This window comes from Grus americana, chromosome 28 (assembly GCF_028858705.1).
Source record: "Grus americana isolate bGruAme1 chromosome 28, bGruAme1.mat, whole genome shotgun sequence".
In the NCBI taxonomy this organism is placed as follows: domain Eukaryota; kingdom Metazoa; phylum Chordata; class Aves; order Gruiformes; family Gruidae; genus Grus; species Grus americana.
The window spans coordinates 2007146-2021186 of NC_072879.1; the positions used below are offsets into that span (position 1 = coordinate 2007146).

Genomic DNA, 14041 nt, shown 5'->3' on the forward strand with positions numbered 1-14041 from the left:
AAAAAAAGAAGAAGGAAAAAAAAGAAAAAAGTGTATTTTGGCAGGGGGGGAGTAAAAGAACAGGGAAATACAAACTGCTGTCTTCAAGGAGAAGCATGGGGCAGACAGAAGTTGGAGATGCAGGAACCCAGGGAGGTGAGCAGACTGGGCATGGGCATGTATATGGGAAGGAAAAATAAAAAGAGATGAGAAAAGGGGAAAGAAAAAGAAAAAGGAGTCAGGCTAAAGAAATTTGAAAAGTTGTTTCCCATGCTTTTTGGGCTGCAGAGTGCATTAAATCCTCATGTTTCTCATGACGCTATAAAAGGTGACATGGTTTCACGCATCACTTACATTCCTGCAGACCACCACTGCCAGGCGCGATCAGGCCTGAGCAGCACTCACTGCTCAAGAGCAACAAACCTCTCCATCCTACTCATGTGGCTTTACACATCTTGCCACTTCCCTCGCTCAAGCCCCAAACTGACCATCATCTGTGAATTAAGACTTCTAAAAACACTGAAGCTCCCACTTTCATGAGTTACCATGTGTACACACATGTACGTATTTAAGTGGGTGGGAAGATTTATCCACTTCTGTTATGTTTTTCAACTGAAGACCAAATGTTAAACTCAACTCCTACGCACAGGAATTAGTAGAGCTTTTACAATCAAGCAAAAGCAGACGGAGGTTAGGTTAATTTGCCCAAACACTGCAAATTAGACAGAATGACTTCAGTTCTGGATTCTTAGCTCCCAGCTCTCTGCTCTGTCCAACCGAAGTTTCACTCTCTGTTTGCTGAAGATTTAACTCGTGGTCCAGTTCCTCTGAAAGTGCTGTCTTCAGTGAAGGCAACTTGCCTTGAGGAAGAGATTACTCCAACCAACAGATTGCTTTAGGTTTCGTGAATGTCTCCTAAATGGACAGCAAATTTACCCCTTCCCTCCAGTACAGCATTCTAGGGGATTTTTGAAATGAAGAGTTGCCATTTTCCAAGTGAAAGCATTTTGTGCTGAAGCAGTTTTGAAATTTGTTTCGAATTAGCCCAAGGTAAATAACCAGAAATGTTTTCAATCCAAAAAGTGAAACGAGATACACAAGAGGAAGATTAGGTTGACAGATGCCAACTGCCTCTGCCTTTTCTTTTTTTTTTTTTCTTTTTTCCTTCCCCAAGGCTTTCCAACATTTCATTTAATTTAGTCTGAACCAAGACCTTTCCTACTATCATGTGCCATTCAGCCACCAAGCCAGAAGAGAAAATCATATGATTCACTCAGCTCTTACAGTTAATCACACTGAGGGCACAATTAAGTCTCTTGAGGGTACGGCAACAGGCTGCCACAACATTTCTACGACATCCTCTTTCGCCAAAGGTCGTTAGCACTGGTATGGATGTGTTTATCAGCAGAGCGGATCAGGATGACCAGCCACTGAAAAATAAGCTTATAAGAGTTATCTGCGTGTGACATCCTACTTCTATCTCCCACCCCAATCGTTCTTAAAAAGCTTACAGCGGGGTTTTGCGGGAGTTAAAAAAGAAAATTCCACCTGGCTCCAAGCCGTTAACGTGATGGGATTGTCCTTTCCTGTACTGTGCACCTTCCTCTCTGCTCCCTGCCCTGAACCTGGCAGCCTGGCCCACCCCACTGACCTGGAGGGACGGCTTGCCAGCAGGAACACTCTGCGGTCCCCGCACCAAGGGCGGAGGGGTGGCCACAGCACTCCCAGAGGAACCAGCAGGCTGGAAGAGGAAAAAAAAACCAGAAAGAAAGCAGACGAGTGTAAGGGTGTAAAGCAGAATTACAGAAGCTAAGGGAATAAAAGCGTTTACCTCCTTGTGCCTCAGTAAGAGAATCTTCAGAGACTGTGGTTTCCCCCCTCCCCCATCCCTTTCTTCCTCCAAGCATCTCAACATGCGTATTTAAATGAAGAAATTATTAGGTAAGTAAAGATAAGATTACACCAGGAAAATAAAAAAGTCTATACACCAAAAGCAGAGCAACGTGGAAATTATTTCAGCAGTCTCAGCTTAGAGCCCGCGTCAGTCTTACCCACCATTACTACTAGTCTCAACTAACTAGGTTCAAGCATAATGCAAGGTGGGGAAAAAAAAAAAGTTTAGGAAAAAGACTTCGGATATTAAGAAGTTTAGGATATGCCATTTCGCCCTAGTTAGTTCAAACATCCAGAGCTCACTGCTCAGCGTTCAGCAACGAGTTGAGTGAGGCAGGTACTTGCATTAGTTTTAGCCCCATCTACTGAAGCACTCAGAAGTCCAGGAAAAAGACACCAACAGAACAACCAAAACCAGCCAAGAGAGCTGTATTAACATCCGTCTGCACCGTGAAGTGCACTTAAATCTACACATCGCCCCCATCGCAAAAAAAAAAAAATCCATCAAGTCAGCATTGCACACTGTAAAATAAAATCGTTTAGTTGCCATTGTTACAGATACTTGAAATTTAGCTTGTGCCTTGATAGCAGCACGTGGGGTGTTCGCACGCCCCCTCGCCTCCCAACCTCCTCTGCTCTTCTCCTGCCACCCTCCACCTCTACCCTTCAGTGCCCCATATGCAGTGAGCAGTCCGGGCAAGCGCTCTGATAAAAAGACAGATATTTTTTTTTTTTTCCCCCTGATGAAAACAGTTCTCCTGCCAGCACTCTGGGTATTGCGTGTGGTTGTGTGAGATGAGGGGTGGGGAGAAAGGAGGAGGGAGGGAGCTGAGTGGGAGGGCTGAACCATTCCTTCCAGGGGCTGCCTGGATTTTTTTGGATGATGAAAGTGTGTGGCAAACCGCAGACTGACTTCACCTGGGAAGACCTGGAATCCAGATCTGGGCTTCTGCCACGCAGCACAAAACGCAGCCCTCGGCCACCAGCCCCCAGAGCTTGGGGTTCAAATGCTTTAACTCTACCTGTCAGCACGTTTTTACGTGTAACAATCTCCTCCAAATGTGTGTCAGCAATCTTGATGCAGCATTAAGGACTGGACGGAGTGTTTAATAATTGGAAGTAAATTACATTCATAAATGCATCTGAGTTTTAACAAAAAGGTCTTCAGCTTTTGAATATGGTTGATAGGATAAACTGTCGTCTTGTTTGGTCTTGGCAAGACAAAAAAAGGAATTCCACAAAAAGGAATGGTTATCAGGATAAACCACTATAAACTTCATAAAGATTTTATGAAAAGTGAGATAGGCTTTACTTGAAAGCTACCTTATGTTCCAAAGGTTATGGCAACTGCCACAGTCATTTGTATTTCCCCCCCTCCATTTCAAAAGATGAGATAAGTATCTGTAGGAAAATAAGTACCTTCTGAGTAGTGGTCTCCTTCTGGATTTGACTTTGCCGTAACTTTTTCAATAAAACAAGCTTTGCTTCTTCTAACCGTAACTCTTCTTTTAGTTGTTTAATCATTCTCTCACGCTCCTCCGGACTGCTTTTCTGCAGGGCCAGGTATGGCAATAGAGGATGGGAAAACAGGGAGGGGGGAGAGGGAAAAGATAGTTACCATACAAGTTAGGACAAGAACTTACAGCACTATAATTGTCATGTATGTCTTAATATCACTGACATGCCTGCAGTATACGGACATAAATTGAGTACAGAGAAAGAACTCAAAGGCCCCCCCCAAAAAAAACCTTTGAGATATTTTCACTAGCAAAACAAGTAAACAAAGTCAGACAACAAATCTGTGTTATGCCATGCTGAATAAGGGGCGTTGCGCCCACTAAAAAGCCAATTCTGAAGAAGGTGCGCTTTTGAAGCTTATAAAAACCAAGGAGGAAAAAGCCTGAAAAAAAAACCACCCCGACATCAGCCTTTAACAGCTTCAAGATTCCCTGCTTGGAAATCCATTTTTATAAAACCACGTATCCACCCGACCCTGTGACCACAGGTGCCTCTGCAGGAGCAAGCAGTGTGTTTTCTTCTTTTTAGATGGCACAACTTAAAGTGCGTCAAGACAAGAAGACTCACCATGAGCGCCTCCGTGTTGGTCTCTTTTAATGCTATTTTTGTTAAACCATTCATTCTAGGGCTAGAAGGTTCATTGTCAGATAACACTATAATGTCCGGTGAAGGGACTCTCTTTTCTCTCTTTATTTCACTGCAAATCAAAAGAAAAATACAGACGAGTTTATAAAAACAAGCAAACAACTACTTTGTACCGTGAACTAACATTATTTACAACCTCCTGCTAGATTAATCCTGAGCCTCTCAATTCTGAATAAACATGGATGAGTTCAATCAATGTCTATTCTCCTTGTGGATATTAAGCTTCCCAGTACAAAAGCTGCCACCAGGCAAGATGCAGCCACACGTATAGGAATGGGGAATTCCTTCAAATTAGAAGCTTTTCCACCAGCATCTCCCTTGCAAAACACGAGGCTTTCCAGGGCTCTGCTTGCACCAGGGGAAGACCACATCCCACCCCTAATCCAGGCCCAAACATCTCACTTGCTGCTTCTCTTTAATGTGCTGAAAGGCAAAACCTACACCCCTCTTTTCTTTTTCCTTTCCCAATGCAAATATTTGTAAGTTGTGGCTTTTCCCCACCCAAGTTACTGAATCTGAAGGAAACCCCACACAAACAATTCACACCTATTCACTTACCTAAGTTTACGTACTTGAAGGCATTAACTTTTTTCTACACCAACACTACTAAATTCTTTTCTGCTATTAACAGCGGAAACCTGTAACAGTCTCAACAGACGCATCCTCGCAACTTCATCGAAAACCACTGAAACACGTCCAGACATATATTGATTTTAACCCTTTATTTGGCTTTAACACTCAGTGTCTTGAGCAATGGCTGCACCTTCCACCTGAATTCCTGACAATAAATCATCTCTCAGCTCCATCACACGAGAACAGAATCTTAAACTACATGAACCAAAAGGGACAGAGACGACGAGATGCGAGAACAGACGCCAGTGCAGATCGCCTTCGGCACCAGGATTTGGGATTTCAAACTACGAAGCCTAAGTATTTCAGAATAAGGTTTGGGGCGTGTGATTGCTGAGAGGTTTAGCAGGAGCTTCACAGGAACAGGACAGCAAAGTCTTCTGCACCACCCAGGAAACAACGACAGTGCTTGACATAGGGCCGACAGCGAGGATTTTAGGAGAATGTAACACAAGCAATTATTTTGTTTTTCTTGTAATGCAAAGCCAGAAGCAGGAACAGCGAAGTTTACAGCGAGAACCTTCTGTCTTACAGTTAGGAATTAGACAAAATGTGTAAAGAATTGGTATCCAGCAAGATGAAGCAAATATTTAAGTGTGGTTTGTATTACCCACAAATAAGAGATGTGGCACGTGAGCCACATTGTTCTTTTAAATATCAGGCAGTTACTTCTTAGACTAAACAACAATTTCTAGACTTAACTGATACGCCACATTTATTAGGAATTCAATGATTAACAGAAATTAATCCTTATTATCTTATTTAGTGATGCTAAGGATATTCACACCAAATAACGGCGCTGAAAAGCTGCGCACCCTGATAAGCTTGGCGAAACACACACCTTCAGTAAATGCACAGGGCGGGTCAAATGATATTTTGGATACGACAAAAACTGCAAAACCCAGCTTTTAAAATACAATTTTCATGTTAGTGGGGGGAAAAAAAAAAGAAAGAAAAAAGAAAAAAAGTAGAGAAGTGTCCTCTAGAGGGCACAGCAAACCAGTAAACTCGAGTCATTGAAACTCTGAGGTTGTTTCAAAAGTACCAGTGACACAGGTGAAGTATTTCCAGCTTTTTCCTGTATCTTAGTGCACCAGACTGGCTCAGGTCGCTCTCAGCAGGGAGGTAACTGGGTCGGGCAAAGCTCTAACTGTCTCGGAAACTTCTCCCGACAGCGGCGAACAGCAGGCGTGCAGGGAAGGCTCCGACGTGTCGAGCTCCTCGCTGCTGAGCCCTTTTCAGGAGACAGCTGGAGCAGCTCTGCGTGAAGGACTGAGACTCAACCGGAGTCAAGCGCTGGCCCTTCCTCCTCAAACTTTAAGGTTAAATCCCTCATGAAAAGCATGGGCAGTTAACTAAAAAAAAGTCGGGACTCAGATAAACATGGGGATTTGAGCACTCTTGCAACCTGAACCAGCCCACTGCCAAAACACAAGGGCTCTTCTCCCGGCTCCACCTTTGAACCAGCCCGCACGACTGCGGGAAGGGAAGCTGCGAAGAGCATCGGCAGGTACGAGGCAACATGAAGGATTTTATTCGGCTTCAGACGACGACTCTACCATCAGTGACGCTTCGCACCCTCTCCACGCAGCGGTGAGAGCAGCTCTCCGGGCCGTCCTCCGCAGGGATCTTGACGGAACCCGGGAGCTGCCAACGGGGCCACGCCGGAGCTGCCGCCGCCGTGCTCCAGCCGGTTTTTCCTCCGGCCGAGGCGACGGCGTCTGAACCCGCTTCAGATGGCGACACCGGGGCTCTCCCCTCCGGCGCTGAGCGGGGCCACCGATGGGTCACGTGACCCGCCGGGCACGTGACCCGCCACGGCAAAAACCATGGCAACGGCCGGTCCCAGCCGGTGCTGCCCGGCCTTCATTTTGTGAGGTGAGGTCAGGCTCAGGTGCCGGCAGAGAAAATGGAGCGGCCGTGCCCAGGGGTCCCTGTCACTCCCCCCCCCCCCCCGGGTCTCCGCCACCCGCCATGGGCACCCGTGCCAAGGGGCACTTGGCACTTTTCAAGAAGAAGAAGAAGAAAAAAAAAAAAAAAAAAAGAGAAACGGCAAAAAAAAAAAAAGTCCCAAGAGAGTCACTGGACTGTGCCATGGAGTCCTCCTAGTTTTATTTTCACACTGGATGAGAAAGGCCAGGCTGGAAGACGATGCCTGCCGGCTCCCGGGCTTTCCCAGGACACAGCAGGGAGTAACATCTTCATCCTGAACTAGTTCAACGTCATTCTGTTATCAGCACACGTCAAGCAAAGTGCGAGGGACAGAAGTTTGCATTCGTCAGCGATCAGAATACTCTCATCTTTGGGGGGAAAAAAAAAAAAGAAGACACCACACCCCCCAAAAAAACCCCACACCAGAATTTAGGAGGAGGGGGAGCGCACCTCGCAGCCCGCCGGCCAAGCTTGGACTGCTCGGCTGGGGAGCCGGGCAGCATGGAGGGAGAGCGGCCATTCCCGCTCTCGATGCGGGACCCAGCACCGGCAACTGCTCCAAACGCCTCTCGTCAGCCCATGCCCAGGGCGCCAGGAGCCGGGACGGACGTCAGTTGCTTGGCCAAGCCGTGATAGCACCCACACCTTCCCCAAGGCCCTTCCTGAGACGGACCACCAGCACCTCTGCTAAGGAGCTGCTGCAGCATGCATCAGGGATCCCCTCTGCTGCAGGGGGGACCCCCAGTTATCTCTTTGCACTTGGAAGGGAGCAACATCAAAACCGAGTGTCTGTGCAAGATACCACTGCTTTGCACAAAAGAAAAAAAAAGCTGCCTCAGCTGTTTTGGACAACAACATGACATCTGGGACTAGGAAAGCAAGCCTTGCCCCTAACAGCTCTGCACTAAACCCCGTCCTGTACTCAGGCTGTGAAGCAGGAGGAGACAAGACCTGATGGTCCTTCATCCAAGAGCTTCCCCAAACCCCCGCGATTTCTCCGTTTTGCAAGATACATTATGATATTCCTGACAGTTACCTTGTAAGACACTGACCTAATAAAAACTGCATTAGAGACCACTACATTCAGAGATTAAAAAAATCATGTATTTCCACAAAATCATTAGTCAGATCTATTTAGGACCACCTACCTACAACCAATTTTGAGTCTGCTGACATGCAACCTCACAGAGGAAAACTCTTCTTGAAGGGAAGAGATACCATATATCTTTTTTTTTGGGCAACACATATTGACCACAGCAACAAAAGTCGACTCATGTTCAGTATTACGGGATTTATATTCTCAGCAGCGCGACCGACTGCACAGTGAATGAGGCGGCACAAGACTGAACTCCAGAAACGTAAACCAGAACTCTGCAAAACAATCTTCCTTCAAAAAGGAGTTTGCTTTACTCTTTTGTTAGCCTGTGTGTAAAGCAAAAAATTCAAAGCAGATGTTTCAAAATAAGAAAGACAATGGAAACATCACCACTTTCAGAAAAATACTGCCACCAGCAGTTAATAATTTGGGCTAACTGCCCTGATACTATGACCTTTATCCTCTGAAGCCATCAGGCATATCCTTTTGCTAAATAAAGACATAGTTCTATTATTCTCCCTTCAGCTTTCATAAGTGTTGCTGTCTCAATCATTTGGACCCTACGCTAGAAGATGAAAGCGGGGTTGCTGCCCAGTTACGTACACCCATTTAGGCATTCACAGCAATAAAACGCAATTTAACAGAGACCTTGCGGAAAGTTTGTGTAAGGAATCAAATGCAGACCTCCTAAGTCACGAAGTACCCTAAGAGAAAGGCCACGCTTCCTCCAATATCCTTTTAAAACCTCAGAGCACGAGGACAGACGCATCATGCCGTTCAAGAGTTTTCCTTAGTGTCTTGGAGCATTCTGTAGCAATTCAGAGCACAACAACTATTCCAGAAACAAACAAACCAAACAAAAAAGCCACTTTCTCATGGGGACACTGTGTATTTATTTGTTGATTTGAAGGAAAGAAGAGGATCAGGTGGCCAAATCCAGCCTTGGAGGTTTGCTTCCACTTAGCTGGGCTAGAGGAAGATTAATTCAATTTTTGCCTTGAAGATATGAGGTCTCAGGTACCTTGCAGTGGACTCAACTCAGTTCTAACAGATCCACCCTCCTGCGAGACAGAAGTTTTGTACAACTAAGGAAGGCAAAAAGTTTACGCTTAACACTAGTCAGAGAAAAAGAGACACCCAGGAACTACGGGCTCTGGTAGAGGGTTTAATTTCAGAGGACTCAAGACATTAACGAAAGAGTTGCTGTACTGCAACAAGCAGTCTTTGCATTTGCTCATACTGATCCAGAAGCATTACACAAAAAACAATCTTCCTTTTACAGACCAGATCTTATTCGTGCTCTAAAATGCCCTTCTGATCGCTCTTCCAGAAAAAAAAAAAAAAAGGTACAAATAAAATCAATGTGATGCTCACTTGGTCACTCACTTGATTAAAGATACAGAACTACTGACCTGCAACACGAAATCCCCCACTGCAGAGCAGAGCCCTCCGCAGCCCCGTCCTGCAGTACCCAACACACTGTGTCCATCTCCAGGTAACCAAAGGAAGCATCACAACCGTTATTCAGACCAAAGCTTCATCTGCATTAGCAAATCTGCAACAGTTTTGCCTCAGTCCATTCAACAATCTCTTGTGTACTCTCATCCAAAAATATTTGGCAAGGAAGGAAGACAAACAAGGAAAGAAAAAGCAATGAAGCGAGGAATTTTTTTTCCTGGAGTTGTTATATCTACACAAATCAAAGAAGTTGCAATGGATCTAGTGACTGTGGCGTGAAACTGAAGCAAAACTTCATCCCTTCCTCTGAACATAAAGGAAGAAAAACTTTAATCAAACTACATCTGCATTTAAAATAAAACATTGAAACTCCTCAACAAACTTTGGCATCAATTTTGTCACATCCTTTAGCACGACACATACCAGGAGACACAGACACAGTGTACGTAAGCTGAGAAGGAGATCTAAAGTGGGGGGCTGCGCCACATTTCCAGGCTCACTGATGGGAAGAGAGGAGCCTGTTACTCCACACTGGCGCTGCCGTGGACACTGTTCCCAGTAAATTCCAGTAAAGCAGAGAGTTTGGTCAGCCAACACAGGCTGCATCCTGATGTGCTTAAGAACACATTAGAATTTCAGAGTCAAATCCATTCATTTAGGAAGTTTTAAGTGTGATTTGACCAGATTAAAAGAATACAAAACAGAAAAAACCCCAAATCAAAACAAAATCCTTCAAAGCACCACAATTTAGCATCCAAACCCTAACACGAAAATTCAGAGCACAGCCATTAGGCCAACTTTCATACAGAACAATTTCTATTAGATGTTATTTTTAATTATCCCATACAACAAAAGTACAACATGATTATTCTGAGGTTCCAGAGCAGCGCAACATTTGTCAAGCGCACAAATCATAACCAGCAAAACCTAAAATTAAAGGAACTAAAGAGTTCCTTGCCCGAGAGCACTAACTACAGGGATGCTACACACTCTTCAGTCTCATCCTTCCTGGCAGTTTTTATTTAAGCAAACAGGCAGTGGCTTAAGTCAGGCCAGCTCACATGCAATTTCAAGAAGCAAGAGCTTAAAGCTGTGGGTATATTTGATATTTGAGCGTACCGCACATCAGGACACAATAGATGGGTGCAAGCAATTTTTGTGGAAAATAAACCAAACGTATCAAATGCAGACTTTTTGGCTTAGCCAGACTTGGATTTCAAGTGGAAGGAAAATCCAGACTCTAGCTTAATGTGAGAAGACCACACAGTACATATATAGTGGTTTGGGGATGTGGGGGGTTTTTTTGTTCTGTTTGGGGTTTTTAAAATGTAAGACCCCAACTGATACAAAATCTGCAGGAATTATTTCTGTTTATCAGCCAGCCTTAAACTGTTTTTGATCAAACCACAATTCATACAGATAAGATAGTTAATATACCAATTTACCACTCTTGGCAAATAGAGAAAACACAGAAAAAGCAGCAAGATGTTCAACTGTCTAAAAAGTTTTCCAGTTTGCTTTACAGGGGACGTGTTTGTCCCAAGACTGCTAACAAGACAAAGCAAGAGCTGGGGATGGATGGATAGACACAAGCCAACTCTTACATTTGTGTTTTATTAACAAGATCACCCTCACCATTGCCATCACGCTTGTGTGCTGCGACAAAACCATTTTCTCACTCTCCCTTTCCCTGTATCACTGAGAAGCCTCGCTTTTAGAATTCTGAAATGAAACATATTTTGAGGTGATCTATTTGGAGAGCTACTACAATTTTGAGGATTTAACATAGCACAGCTGAACAACCAAGCACACCAGAGCTGCTCACAGGGTCGAGTGGTATCCCAGCCTGTAAACACCCCCCACCTCTAGTTATGAGCACGGTTTTCCTACGATTGGGATAACGGTACGCTGCTCCTGAAGGACCCTGATCCAGAAGAGAGGACAATTTGTCCTCGTGGGCCTGTCTGAGGACAGCAGCTCCTGTTCAGATAGCCAGTTACATGACTGGTCCAGAAGATCACTCGTGGTCTCTGCCAAACCTTACTGTGAGTACACCAGAAACCAGGAGCTCAACCAGTGCCGTGTATGCAACTGGTTCATGTTGTATGGTTCAGGAGATAGTACTAAAAGAAAAAAAAAAAAAAACCCAACGCCAAACAAACTTAGAAAACGGTCAAAACGTGTACCATAAATGGAGGGAGTACAATAAATGCAGCAGGCAGTATGATCCAAGAATGGCTCCAGGAGAAAGCCCCAGCCTCAGCTGGAAGCAACTGATGCTCAACACAGGGCAACTGTGGTAGGAAACTCATGTATTTATGGGAAGGAAAGAACAGAGGAGAGATGAAGAACAGAGGAAGGGGAGAGCAGAGCTTGAAAGCACAACAAGACATCAGGATGTTCTTTCCCTCCAGCTCCCGTATCGATGTAAATCAGTGTATTCACAAGCAAAGCGATTGACATTACGCTATTTTACCATGCCTCTGCGAACGCGACATGTCCTTATCGAGGAGGGAGGACTCTCCTTCCTACCATTCCTTCTCTGCAGTAGGTCTAGGATAATTACACACCAGCATAGCTTGCTCCCAGTGCTGCAAAAACGCCATGCGGAGGAGCAAGATTTTGGTTTGGCCTTGTGTGACCTCTCATCAAAGACTCCTACTACTACAGACTTTCTTCTGTTTCTTCTGGCATCAGTAAATGGGCTCAAACCAGATACTATTTTTAAATGTAACTTCAAGGTTTAGGGAAAAAAAAATATCAAGAGAAATATATTTTTAAGTTTAATGCAGAGATATTGCTAGGTTTGTATTTCAAATCTTGAAAATCAACTGATTTCAGAAAGATAATCCATTCAATCAGCTTTACATCAGCTAAACTGTGATTATTGCTGGGCCACCTTTTCCAAAGAAAATATTATGTTTTCAGTTCTAAAAGCATTAGGGAAGTTTAAGAGCCAAACACCATAGATCACTAAGCATGAATTTTACCCAAGAAGTTTGTAGCAGTTCAGTAATTTTAAGCAACAGCTCTTTTTTCACCTCCTCAGAAAATCAGCTCAACTGTTTTAAAGACACAGGTCTTATGAAAGCTGCAAGCTAAATTCCTCTAAAGATCAAAGATCTGGAAAGGTAAGTCCCACACTTTAAATAAATAAATAAATAAAAAAAATAAAAATCCTTATTAAATTGAGATCCACCTTCCCTACAAATGCCAATTGTATTCTTATATATGCAAGGGATCAGCCTCATCCAGAGACAAGCTTCCTCTATATCCCAGGCATCTTCAGACTCAGATTGCATTTGCTCGGAGATACTTGCATCCTGAGGCTGGTCAGCTGCTCAGCGCCACATTTACGCTCCGGGAGCGGAGCCACGCATGGACCAAGGGCACAGCCACGCCGCAGAATCGGAGCCCCAAGAGCCTGGGAAGCTGCTGCCTTACTTCCAGAAGTTTGCAGAATCATTCAGGCTCATTCTTTGTCATTTGAGATGACTCAGGGTTTAATTCCTCTCTATTAAGAATTTTATACAAACACGCATTATGAAAGGTGTTCTAACTTACAAACAGTATCCAAAGAGCTTATCCAAAGCCTCATGAAATTCTTCGGCGGACTTGGGATCAAACCGCCTCTTTATGCAAGCATATTTTTTTTGTATGGGGAAGCCTCTTCTCCCTCCTTGCCGAAACTGAATACAGCGATATCCTATTACCACCTGAAATAAGAACGCCGTACGGAGAGAGGACGTTCTCTCCTCTCATCCGAATAGGTGTTATTGTTCCAGATGCTCTCTGGGAAGTTAAGCGTACAGCCCCTTCTTGTTCATCATCCTCTTTGCGCGTCTTGCAACGGAGATGGACACCAACAGAGCAGAAACACTGGCACGCATTTCAAAAATAAGTTCACAAAGAACGCATGCATGCGGGGGCAAGTACTGCAACAAGAGTTAGAATACTTGATTCTAATTTATTCAATTTTTGGTATGAGCAATCTTTTCAGATATTCTTCAAAAAAAAGAGCATGCATACCTGTGTTAATTAGTAGGTAGCGATTATGCCAAAAACCACCTTCAGATATTTACTCCTAGCCAGCACAATACAACTGCTTGACATGGAAGTCATCCATTACCCCAATTAATTGCTTCTGTGCAAGACATAAGCACCTCCTAAATGTCAGATCAAGCCATTTGTGTCATTGTCCCTTTGGCAGAAGGTTTATGGATAAAGTTGAAACTATCATCTTTGCTCACTCACGCTGAAGGAAGAGGTCTTGTTTTACATATACTGAAGCAGTATTTGAATGAAGTAATCAGACTCTTGCAGTCAAAGTTATTTCTCTTAGAAAAGCATCAAAAGTTGGAAAAATTTTACAGATGAATTGCCATTAAACATCAAACATACCAATTTTCTTAGCAGCACCCAGAAATGCCCCTCCTCCCAATAATTCCTGCGCAGTTGATAAGGATCTCGCGTTTGCAGTTTCACACCTCAAACTTGCGTTGCTCTAATACCCAACATCCAAGCAAACACAGATTTATCACTCTGAGAACTGTTTAAACCATTTTGCACAGACAGGCAGGTCTCAGTTCTTATGTATCGCCGCTCCAACATCACCTCATGTCAGAACCAGGAATAAACGAGGCTTCTAGACTTCCTGCTCCATACATTGCATCTTACTGCACTATAAGGAAAAAAACCCAAGACTCTGAGGGGCCAACATCAGGGCCACAGAATTTTTGACAGTTTTTATCCTGATACAGATGGAATCTGGGTTAGAAGTATGGTGGAAGATTTGGAATCTGGCATTAAAGTAAATCCTGATGTCAGAACCACCTAATTCATGTGTGTATCTCATGCACAAGTCAAAGGCACAGCTTTACATTTTTGTAA

The 14041-nt window shown here is 44.1% G+C and overlaps 1 protein-coding gene across 6 annotated transcripts in view; it reads right to left on the minus strand.

Moving 5' to 3' along the window:
• The window catches only part of GATAD2A (GATA zinc finger domain containing 2A), a 67637-nt gene that overhangs the window by 10287 nt on the left and 43309 nt on the right, over positions 1–14041 (minus strand). For 3 of the 6 annotated variants that reach the window (XM_054805322.1, XM_054805324.1, XM_054805323.1), the window contains exons 4-6: positions 3958–4087; positions 3292–3423; positions 1631–1720 (exon numbers count right to left, since the gene is read on the minus strand). In XM_054805322.1, coding sequence (XP_054661297.1) covers positions 1631–1720; positions 3292–3423; positions 3958–4087 — 352 coding nt within the window. The remainder of the gene's footprint in view (positions 1–1630; positions 1721–3291; positions 3424–3957; positions 4088–14041) is intronic. The other 3 variants (XM_054805325.1, XM_054805326.1, XM_054805327.1) reach the window with 1 other exon arrangement.